Genomic DNA, 12,702 nt, shown 5'->3' with positions numbered 1-12,702 from the left:
TGTCTGCCATAGGGTGCCTTTAACATTTGCAACCATGCATGCTAATATGATTACGTAAAAGACAGCCAAATCACTTAGATCAATCAAAATCCATTAATTAGTATCAATTTATAGCTGGACCAAAAAGCAATTAAATGAAGACAGATGAGTCTATAGCCTCCTACTACATTGACCTTAGGGAGCTTCAAATTATACTTGCCGGCTTTAGAGCTTATACATATATATCATATTAAATATATGATATATATACATACTTTAGAGCTAGAAAACCATAATTTGCTCCACAGAAAGAAATTCAATGATGTGGACTAGATAATGCATTCATCTCATAGGGAGCAATTGCCCTTTTGTTGACCAACTCTGTATAGAGACCTTATTACATCTAATATTTGATCAGTCTGCTTGGATACACTGCAGCCATTCAATAGCTTAAGAAGCACTCACTCTCAGGATCCAAACTAGCTCTCAGACCTGTCACAGGGAGTTGAACCTAAGTGGTAAATTAAGCCTACAGCCAAATATTCTCTACAGCAGCAGCTTTGCAGACACCATATGCTGACTGCATTATACAAACAATATAATAGGGTGTGGGTGCAAGACAATAAATCATTTGTCATGACACGTTCAACAGCTAAGAACAGTACGTAGAGTTATTTGTGAAGAAGGCTGCTTCTTACTGTCTTTATGTGTCTAGAAAAGGAGTATAGTGTTGCTTTTATTGGGTCCAGTCACTTACTTTAGGTGGTTTTCCTCTGCTTCAGTCTACTAACAAGCAGTGATTATAAAGGAAGTTCTGAAGAAAAAAAAAACTTTAAATATTAAAAAATATTAAATATTGATATATATCTATCTATCTATATATATACGCACACACTATATTGCAAAAAGTATTCGCTCACCTGCCTTTAGACGCATATGAATTTAACATCCCATTCTTAATCCATAGGGATGACGTCGGCCCACCCTTTGCAGTTATAACAGCTTCAAGTCTTCTCGGCAAGCTTTCCACAAGGTTTAGGAGTGTGTTCATGGGAATTTGTGACCATTCTTCCAAAAGCATGATTATAAGTTCAGACACTGATGTTGGACCATCCCCAAACTGTTTCCACAAAGTTGGGAGCATGAAATTTTCCAAAATCTCTTGGTATGCTGAAGCATTCATAGTTCCTCTCACTGGAACTAAGGGACTAAGCCCAGCTCCTGAAAAACAATCCCACACCATGATCCCCCCTCCACCAAACTTTCCAATAGGCACAATGCAGTCAGACAAGTACCGTTCTCCTGGCAACCGCCAAACCCAGACTCGTCCATCAAATTGCCAGATGGAGACTAACAGTTGACTGTGGAATATTTAGTAGCAAGAAAATATCCCAACTGGACTTGTTGCACAGGTGGCATCCTATCACGGTACCACGCTGAAATTCCCTGAGCTCCTGAGAGCGACCAAATCTTTCATCAATGTTTGTAGAAGCAGTCTGCATGCATAGGTGCTTGAATTTATACACCTGTGGCCATGGAAGTGATTGGAACACCTGAATTTAATTATTTGGATGGGTGAATGAATACTTTTGACAATATAGTAAATATATAATATATATATATATATATATATATATATATATATATATATATATATATATATATATATATATATATATATATTATACATATATTGATGACAAGAAAGTGGTAAATTGTAGACAGAAATGGTATTCTTAATGGTATTCTAGAATTTGTTTAATAGAAAAGATGGACCACTGGCTCTTCCCCCATAAGACATTAAAGGGACACTATGTAATTTCTTCCCCCATCTAGAGGTGCAATTTTATTTTGCAAAGTCGAATGAATTTGCTCTCTAGCGCCTCGCGTTTTCAAATGTGCGTTGCAACTTCTTGAACTACGGCAGGCGGCATGTGTCAAGATTCAAGAAGCTATAGCTTCAGACTCAAGGTCCATACAAACAAAAAGACATCAAGACACACAGTAGCCTACAAAGGATTACATAACACACATACAATAACACTATAAATACAGATGACAGATAACATGTCAGATAACAGAAGTTGACATAGCCTTTGGTGTGCAAACAATGCAATTAGTCATATTCCGGGAGTTACCGGAAGTGACGTCGACGCAGCGTTAGCGTTAGCATATATATATTTATTACCATTCCCCCACACCCCCAACCCCGCTGGGTGTAGTAAGAGGTTAAAAAATAATATTACTACTTCATGGCATGCATAAGACCATCATTTACCACCGTCTAAACGTGAAGTCAAAATGACGTCATTTCCGCTTGCAGGCCTGGCGTTGGGGAAAACGCGATTCGAAGTGCTTTATGTCCCTCTCGGCACTTCGTCGTTTTTCATAGACCAGAAGGACATGGCAGCCTCCATAGAGCTTGCCCGCTCTATTTAGATACAGACAAGTTATTCTTCACTCAGGAGGATAATTGAGATTTTTGACAGAGATCATTTTAAACCAATGAGGACTAATTTATGAATGAATATGTTGATTTGAGCTAATAAATGACTTAATATATTACATAGTGTCCCTTTAAGTCAATATTTTCTGGGCATTTATTTCCAAGTCATATTCATATCATTGGCTAAATTCACTACCCTTGACCATTGTGTTAGAGGACCTTTTGAAAATAAATCGATAAGCCTAAAAGAGAGGTATGGTTGTCCAGCTGGTTCTCATTGATTGGGTGTGAGATATTTCTGTTTTGTCGAAGCGTGCACTATGAGGTGGCTGGTACAATAGCTGGTTCCACTTTTGCTGCAAAATCAGACTAAAATTTGTAGTGTTTACTATGGATGTTTAGAGATGAATAAGTGACATGGTCCTCATGAAGGAGGAAACCTGAAAACATGCAGCTGCGAGACATCAGGTCATGGAACCTGTTTTTCATGCCTGAGGTAAGCGGCACAGCTTGGTGAAGATAGTAGTTATTTTGCTACAGGTAGTATCAGGTTAATTTTGGCGGGATATATGAGAGATCGTTATGGCGATCTTTTTTCATCCTCAACCCAACTGATTATAAATAGTTTTCCTGGACTGACCATGTTTTGCAGGATGACGTTGGTGCTGTAAGACATGTCCTTGGCGGCTCCTGATATATTCTTTATTTCTTTTCCGTACCATATCATGTAAGCTAATAGAAAAATAGTTACGACTGGGGAAAGTGGATTTATCATTCTAAATCTGTCAGATGACATTGATCCCATCGAGAGGACATCACCATAACGTCCAGAAAAAAGAATTCACCTCAACAAATATGACTAATTTCAGTTGATAAACTATATATATTAAATGTAGAGAGACTGCATTTTAAACACTCTGGCACTTTCAAAAATTTCAGCCGCACAGCGCAGACTACCTGAACAAGTCAGTGATGTCAAGCTACTTACAATTTTAATTAAGACGTATACTTAATTAAATTGAGTTATACTCAGTGATGCCTGGTGCCTGAAATATGCCACCGCTCCACCCTGCAGTGCTCTCTCTGTCAAAAGCTGTCAGCCTGCCATTCCATTAGACTCCAACCAGGCTAAAATGAAGAATGAGCTCTTTGCTGTGCACTGACCACAGGCCAGTCCGTGCCACCAAAATGTCCTATTTATCATTCGCTGAGGGAAAAGGCTCAGAGCTTTCTAAGATTTCCTCTCAGAAATTCTCAGACACATCGGAAAAATTGAATTTCACATCTATCTACCTGCTGTCCCTGATTTAACTCTGCCCATTACGTGATCAGGTTAGTTCCAGTCTGGTGATCACCTTCTTACGTCACCTTTTCTCTCTTTACAATACATATATATTATTTTGTTTACGCTTCAATTATTGGCTCCTAAAGTAAGGCATACTTACTTTTTCCATGGGGTAATTAAAGTCTGTCTTTAATCTTTAATGTGTTCAAAGATTTTGACAAAAACTGACTAGATCAATAGACCAAAACTATGTTTTGTACTGCCAACACAAGTGATGGGCTTGCAGTGATGATGGGGTATGTTAAGCTGCTGATAGTATGACAGGAAAAGTCAGGGAATGAGGAAAGTCCTTTTGATCCATCCTCTTTGATGGATTCGATTGGTATTTTTACTAAATTCCATGGAAGACCAATAGTTATAATGATATTTGACTAAAACTGAAAATCATTAATCTCACCAGCTGACAGACCAATGTTGCTATGTCTTGAGTCATACCGATCGCATGGCTGAAAATAACTCCAATTCTCTTGACTAATTTGAAACACAGCAACATTTACCCTGCGTTCACCTCTAGATTAGGTGTTTTGTTCTCCGATGTGGTCACAGGTATTTTCTGTGATTAAGTACCTTGAACTTGCAGCCCATTGAGTGAAATGCCAAGTCTAAGCTTCATGAAAGCATCTATATATTCAGAGGCAGTGGTCAGGATAAAAGGCACTTTACTCTACACTAATTTAATTCTGCTGAGAGCTGCTGTCACACATTATTTCAGTTCTTCATGTAGAAAAGGCCACAGGAGAAGGTCAATTTACAAAAGGAAAACTTTCATTAATTTATAAAATTGTACTTTTAAATGGTTGGATGTTTTTACCAGTCCCTAAAGAAAGCTGCAAAGTGACCATTTATGACAAGCTATCTGTTGTGAATTAAGTTGAATGCTCCACATTTGTGTGAAATATGACATTATGCCTGATAATTCTCAGTTACCTTGAGGTTTTCAAAGACCAGAATTACCATTTGAACTTTACTATTACTTTAATATTGAGAAAAAACTGACTGTATGGACTAAAATTTATTAGCATTACTCAAGTGTCCTTGCCAAGTCCTTGCTCAAAAATCGTTGACTGCTTTCCATAAGGTAACTGAAATGATAATATTGTTCATTAAAATTACAATACAAGATGGTATTGCTGTACTTGAAGATTCTGGGCTGTAGATTTTTCTACCATTAAATTATTCTTTATTTAACAGGAGTAGGGCTGAGGACCCAATTGGAGGACAGAAGCTTCTTCACAATAACAAGATTTAGAAAACTAAAGACAAATTACAATCAGCTTTTAAGCTGATAGGAAGTTATAGATAAAAAAAGAGACAAGAATTTTATTTAGCAGCAATGCGATTGGTATATGAATGTATAAAATATGGGACCTGAATTTACAAGAGAATGATATATTATAAAAGGTTAACCATCTAAACAATCATAATACATGCAACGTTAAGGAACCATACATTGATTCGTCCTCCTACACATTTCTATGCTTGTCAGCCTCTCATTATGTCTAAGTTTGTCTTTGCGCACTTGCTCAGTCTTCTCTGTGCTTGTGTGCATCCTGTATCATTTGCAGACAAATCACAAAACACTTTGATGATAGATGGTGGAGGCTAATAAAAGCTCAAATCTGTCTGAGGTAATACTTAATCATAGCATTAATCACTCAGATAGCTTGAACAAAGTGGGTAAACAGCCTAGAGGTGCCAGAGTCAAAATATCTCATCTACATCAATCTCACAGAAAACCCTGATTAGCAGGCCCTCGTTTGAGAGGGCTATAAATATTTCTAAATTAATTTCATACTTTGTTTAACCCCACCTGGAAGAGTTGGCTCTGTGTGAAATAATGATAAGAGCCCAGAGGTCCCATTAAGCTTGTGACTTTCCACTGGTGCAATCCAACCTTACTTGTCTTTAAGTACTTGTGACAGCTGCAGCATTGGGACATTTGTCTTTGATAACTCATGTTGTGTCAAAGCTGTCACTCATGAAGGTGATCATCTGGATTGCACAAATTTTGATGTGAAGAGTGAATGAGACACGCCTGACCTCCTCTAGGTATATGGCACTGCACAAAGGAGATGATAAGGAGAGTTAAAGAGTCATTTCTAACAGCTTGGGATGGTATCTGACTGTTAAAGACAGAGAAGCGCTGGCTGTGCTTTCTGCAGTTTCTGTTGTATGCTCAGTCATAAGAATTAGTTCAATGCGCTGCTGGATGCATTTTGCCGTAACAATATGACCTTTTTATGCAGGGCTGTCAGTATTTTCTTCCCTGTCACCAGAGTGAATTTTGACATGCTGTGCCGAGCATAACAAGAAAAAACAAAGTAGCTAAATGTGGAGAGATTAGCATTTTTCACTCATGCTGCCACACAGTCGCTTGATACAAGAAGATACGGATCTCACGGTGGGGAATTGGAAGATTTATGTTATTCTCCACAGAGGCAAATCTATCTAACACCAGAGTTTAATCCTCTCAGAGAACTATCCAACAAGATCAAGAGCGAGCATTCAAAGTTTCAGCATGTTGTTGCCACATACTAAAGGCCAAACTCTGACAGATGTGTGTGGAAGCACCCCCACCCCTTTGGGTTGTTAAATATATACAGCATATTTCTCTAAATCCACAACTCAGATCACTTGATATTCATATCAATATGTCATATTCAAATAGATTCCTTTTCGGACAAATAAATTAGTTGTTAATTTAATTCTATTTCATATTTAAGTTAGAATGAATAATTTAATAATTTCAAATGTGGGGTAGCAGGTGTTTCATTTTAAATGCAATAAATGTAGTAGTCTGTGGAGGGTTTGCTTTCTGACCACATTTTTCTCTTTAGGAAGATGTTGTGTAGGGATAGCAGGATTTAAAGAAAAAGAGAAAAAAAGTGGGATTTTTTTTCTTCTGACTGCATCATTAGACAAGGTCCTTTATAGAGAATTGTGAAAGGTGTTTTTATTCCCAGCTCTCAGCATGGACCCATGGCAAAGCCTTGTTATTGTGTTGCAGAAAACGGGCCATTAGTTACATCCCGAAATATTGCTATAATATCTTCCTTTCATGGTACCAGAGGGTTTAACAGTGGAGAATAAGTTAATGGCTCCTCTATAGATTTGTTTAATTTACCAATTGCTGAGAACTGATACCAAAGGGTCCCAAGCTACATTGGTTTGATGCAGGACTTTTTTTTCCCCCGTTTATGTCCTTTTGTAGATTATTTGTAGAATTCATTTTGAAAGCATCTAAAAGCTTTCTGTAAGGTCTGCAGTCAGCACAATATGACCTACATACCAGCCCTTATGAACCACACATAAAATATACATATGTCACTTGTGGTAATTAGACAAGCTTGTGTCACCTCATGGTTTTAGATCTGACAAATGTGAGTGCAACTTTAATGAGTATACCAAAATATAACTAAAAGCAGGTGGAGAAAACTCTGCAGGCATTAAGTTCTTTAAATTCCTTGAAAAATGTATTTTAATATGTAACATGTTGTTTTTCTACAAGTGGATCAAGTACAATAGCCCCAAAGCATAATCATTCTTTAATGCACTTTGCCTTTCTTGCTCCGTGTCCAACTTGTTTTAGTCTCCACTTTCATGCCGACCTGTGGTCAAAGTTTAACGAAACACAGACCAAAGTTGTAAATAATACAGGAAGGGACGAAACCCGCTGCCAATGTGCTCCATCACTTTTGTGGTACACAAGCTCTGTTGTGTGTTTCATAAGATTTTCGAAGCTCTTCAGATTTTTAGGGATAAATAATTCAACATTATTTGGAGCTGTTTGTGTGCCTGCATAACAATCTATATTACAAGAGGCATATAGTTAAATATTGGTGGCTGGCCTTGTGCAGGGGACTGCTCTTCAATCCCTGGAGGTGATTATGCAAAAAAGAATGCTGCAACCTCTATATAACATAGTGATGAAACAACAAGCTTGTTGTTTCAGAGGTTTCTTCAGCTCTGCTTTAACAAAGAGTGATACAGCATACTGACAGCAATTTCCTGTGAAACTTTCAATGGACTATATCTCAGAACATTTTGGTTATCTCCCCGAAAAGCTTTTTTGTATAGAATCTAACCCAATATTTCTGCTCTTAAAAAACAAAAAAATAAAAAAATAAATAATAGGCCCTGCGACGGACTTGGCACTTGTCCAGGGTGTACCCCGCCTTTCACCCGATTAAGCAGGTTTATAAAATGGATGGATGGAAAAAAATAATAATAAATTTGATTTACCAATAGTCATTGCATAGTGTTATCATTGTCCTCTATGTTCTTTGCTTTTTTGTATTGATATATTGCTTATCCATTGAGTACACTGGAGACACTTGTACAGGAGTAATAACTGGCTCCCCTCCTGTATTATGAGCTTTATTTGAAGGAAATATCAGAATGAATTATGTTACAGCTACGATTGTGAAATGTCTTTCTGAACTCAGTGGTTTGGTTCCTTTGAAGTGAGTTGCGTAAGCTACTTATCCATCAGTGCTGGCCTCAGTGGATCACTGTCAGTGTGTCCCCAGTGTGGAGAAGCTGACAGGAGGATCCACACAGATGTGACAGTGTACTGCCACGCATATTTACCTTTCCATCAGACAGCTATTTCCGATGGGAGACTGAAGTACCGCTCTCCTCTAAGCCACAACACTTTTGTGACAGAAAAGTTGTTTTTACATCTAAAAACATGGGGACTGCTGGTTCACTGCAGTGTCAATTAATATGTTACACAAACAAAAAAAGCAATAGAGGCAGCACAGGGCCAGCAACTCCTGTGTTCTGCTAGGCAGCCTAAAGGCTTTGTAGAGAGCAAAGAAACGGCTTACTTTTCCTCGTCAGAAAGGCTGTCTAAGTTTGGGCAAAAAGCTGACTCCATTCACAACAGATTGCTTAGGTGGTGCCTTTGGAGTGGGAGTCTTTTGGAGCCAGAAATATTTTGGAGCCAACTCATAATGGCCATCAATGACGCTGAAAGCACTTCCACATCTGTGATTTTAGGTCTTAAAAAAGTTGGGACTTACTTAAAAAAGTAAATAAAAACAGAGTGCAATGCAACTAATATTTTCTGTACAATAGAAAATAACATTTGAAATTTAAATCAAATGTATAAAGCGATAGATCCTATTATTTGATTTAAAAAAAAATTAGCTCATCGTGAATTTGGTAACTGTAACATGTCTCAAAAAAGTTGGGACAGCAAAAGGTTAGAAAAGTAAGCTACTGAAAATAACCAGCATGCACTGATGACTGAGTACACTGCAGTTATACCTTGAGACTCGTGATTATGAGGGTTAGATAAGAAGTTCTGACTCCCAGAGGTAGAAGAAAAGTTTTTTTTGTTTGTTTGTTTTTTACTGTTTTATTTTTCTTTAGGTAGAAGCAAAAGATGAAATATGACAATTTAAAAAAAAAAGGGCTTACACATGAAATATTCCGAACCTTATTAAAGAAATATTACCAGTGAAATGTAATTCAGCATGTACTGAACAGGGCCTTTCAAGTTTTTCTTTTTAATTGTTACACTATTAATCCATTGCTATTGATACATTGCTAATTAGCATCTAAAAACAGAAGCTTATTGTGTAAGATTAGAGATTAGAGTTGACTTTACTTACATTTATTCAGCATACTGTCACCAATTTTTCAATGTACTATCTCTAACTGAGCATATATAATTATTAAACATATATAATCCAGACTCTGCCTTACTCCATCATACTACTGAAAAGAGACGTGATTACGTCAACGTTTCAGTCATTGGTTCAGAGAGCACAATGTACCCAGAACATTTATCCACAGCACATTCGTCAAACATTTAAAAAACCACTACAGTGGTAAAAATACTCAAATTTCAATTTAACATAAACATTCGGGACTGCAAACGACTAAGTGCACAATACGACATTTACGTAATTTTAAATATACCACATTATGATAAGGTTTGGTTTCGAAGTAAAGATGTAAGTGCTGACGGGAAACGCAGTTAAGTTTATTCTCTTTCCAACATGGCGACCCTCTGCATGTAGAATTTGTTTGGGGAAAACGTTGCGGATTGTTTAAACGCTGGGGCCACCTGTTAATCTTCTGGCTATATCAAAGCCATCACAGAATCATCATTTATCTTCTGTTCTATAAGCCAGTCCGTTTTTTTCCGAGTATCGGGGAGATGTATCGCCGCGGAGCGCCAAAGAAGGACCCCAACAACAAACCTGTGAAGAAGGATGTTAGTGACAGTGATAAATACGCCGACCTCTTGGTTTTTGGTTATGCCTGCAAACTCTTCCGAGACGACGAAAGGGCTCTTTACCACGAACATGGAAAACATCTAATCCCATGGATGGGGGACAAGAGCATCATGATTGATAGGTCGGTTGAACAAACGTAGACCGAAACATTATGCTAACCATCTCTCCTATCCGTTAGCTTGTTTCAAAATTGAAGGGACTTGACGGAGTTTGTATTGCAGAAGCTCTGGAAAACCTGAAACTGACGTCGAATGTTTTGTTTCTTGCCTGCTAACTTGTCTTTGGATGTTTGAACTGACAAAAAAAAAAAAAAAAGAAAAGCTATCTTGAGTCTGCACAGCTACATGCTAACATGCAAATACATTCTGGTGTGCTAACTTTAGCCACAACAGGCCTACCAACATGTACACACACAGCTGCCAGGGATTTATGCTCATCTGCTAAATCTAATACAGCAATGTTGTTTAAAACAGGACGGATTTAGTATATTTTTTTATATATATATATATATATATATATATATATATATATATATATATATATATATATATATATATATATAAACCAAGGTCAACCATATATCACGAATAAAGGTATGATTTTGCTTTTTTCCTTTTTTTGTGTGTGTTTAAGGACATTATTTTGGGCAAAATGTATCCCCCAAATTGATATTTGATACAAAACATAACAATAAATTTCTATTTCAGAACCTTTAGTCACTCTGGTTAGTTTTTAAATGGGTTTTGCATCTTAGCATGTTAGTAGAATTTCCTCTGGAGACTTTTCACACGAGTGTAATGGCATTATTTTTAAGATTGACACCTTCTTTCTGTCCTGTAGAAATAAGAATATTTTTGCCTAAAAAGCAGAAGTGATCAAGTTGCAGAATGACACAGAAGTTTTTCTTCATGCTTTGTTTATATGCACAACACCAGAGCAAATTCTAACCCAGACAACAGTCCCTGTAGTCAAGGTGATTCAAAATATCACAATCTTTTTAAGAAACAGTGTTGCGACTAACAAAACATGCTAAGCCGCTAACGTCCACAGACATTTCTGTGGACGTTGGAGTCATGTTTTGTTTTGCAATATATGTCCTTGATGATTATAAAAGATTCATTGGCCTTTGCTTAATTGGATCACCTTGGTCTGCATTGACCCAACTTATGTTTCATTTTTACACAATTTGTATGTGTGTCTTTATCGCATAACCCGTTTTTCCCCAGCAAGTTAGGCTTAGGGGTCCTTCCAAACCCTGAATGCCAACCACAGCACCCCATTTCTTTGTCTTCATGAAGAAACTGCAACAGAGAGGTGGCGTAGAGGGACGAACCCTGGAAAATGTCGTCCATTTGGGTTCTTACGGATAGGTATTTATGTGCTCGGGTTTGTGTGAATGTAACTTTCTTTGCAGATTTAGAAGTAATCATGAGTGTTACAGGGGGGAATTGAACCCTGTAAGGTAAGAGGCGAGTTGCTTTGTTCGTCTTTCTTTTTTTCTTTCTTTCTTTTTTGTTTTGTTTGTTTGTTTTTACTTTGAATTTAGGGTTGTTGGTTTGTAAGACATGCTCAGGAAGGAAATTTAAGCAGAAAGCAGAAACTTGCTAGGTATATTGAAATTAATCCCAAGGCTTTAGGTAGGTTGCTATTGCATATTTTGAGGTAATTTCAGATGTTCTAGTTTTTGCACTGATACTATCTGATGGAAAAAGTTAGATCAGTTTTGATCTTGTAGATTATGGGTTTTAGGTCCTGCTACCTTGGTAAGTAGGTCTATGTTATTGTTCAAAAGGTTTGGTCTACTCCCTTTTCTCTAATCCCGTGTATCATCCAACAGATACGATGGGCGTGGACACTTACATGACCTGTCAGAGTATGACAGCGGGTCATGGAATACATCCTATCAGCTGTCAGAGGAAGAGGCCAGGATTGAGGCGCTGTGTGATGAGGAACGGTACCTGGCTCTCCACACTGACCTGCTGGAAGAAGAGGCTCGACAAGGTGAGCGAGATGTGGTTTCTGATATCCAGTACAAATTCAAACTATCCTACTAGTACCAGTCGAAACGTGATACATGGTGGTGGTCATTCCTCCCAGCAGCAATAATCATACACATTGACAGTTTATGAGAGGGAAATAAAAATGAAAAAAAAAGCATTTTTCCATTTAATTCAGCTGTGTCACCGGGTTTCGCCTTACCCTTCAGTTCATAGTATAGCTTTGATTCATACAATATTTGTTTATTCTTTTTAAATGTATCTAAAAGCTTGGCAAATTTACAAGATCTGAAGTCCACATCAAATGAGCTTATTCTCTGTCACAAGGACCTGCTTCTTACCTGCATGAAACACTAAATTTGTAGTTAAAATTATTCTTCGGTTACTTTTTTACAGCGTAATGTACCAGATTATCATAATGCCTGCTTGGTGCCTTGTTTGGCACCTGTCAAACAAAGACCTACCTGCTGCCTCACAGTCCATCGTGTGTGGTCAAACATGGCAGAATTGGCTTTTGAGGTACATCGTACGAGCATCTGAGCAAGTAGAGCTGCTGGAGCAACACTGTAAGAAAAATGATAATGTAACCTTAAAAAATACAAACCTTTTAGTGTAAACAACCAAATTGATATTCTCAGGCATTTTCAGAGCTTTTTAAAAAGTATTTTTTTTCCATTGTTGTAACAT

The 12,702-nt window shown here is 37.5% G+C and overlaps 1 protein-coding gene across 2 annotated transcripts in view; it reads left to right on the top strand.

The window, feature by feature from the left end:
* The first annotated feature begins 9,770 nt into the window (after window positions 1-9,770).
* Window positions 9,771-12,702, top strand: part of sfswap (splicing factor SWAP) — a 42,700-nt gene continuing 39,768 nt past the window's right edge. Inside the window, exons 1-3 of one of the 2 annotated variants that reach the window (XM_075455089.1) lie at window positions 10,068-10,139; window positions 11,245-11,388; window positions 11,856-12,019. In XM_075455089.1, the coding sequence (XP_075311204.1) occupies window positions 11,360-11,388; window positions 11,856-12,019 (193 nt within the window). In that variant the 5' untranslated portion in view covers window positions 10,068-10,139; window positions 11,245-11,359. Of the gene's footprint in view, window positions 10,140-11,244; window positions 11,389-11,855; window positions 12,020-12,702 lie in introns of both variants that reach the window. The other variant, XM_075455088.1, reaches the window with a different exon arrangement.

Source organism: Odontesthes bonariensis, chromosome 22, assembly GCF_027942865.1.
Source record: "Odontesthes bonariensis isolate fOdoBon6 chromosome 22, fOdoBon6.hap1, whole genome shotgun sequence".
In the NCBI taxonomy this organism is placed as follows: Eukaryota; Metazoa; Chordata; class Actinopteri; order Atheriniformes; family Atherinopsidae; genus Odontesthes; species Odontesthes bonariensis.
Note: the sequence above shows the minus strand (reverse complement) of the source record. Positions and strands in the feature narration are given on the sequence as shown.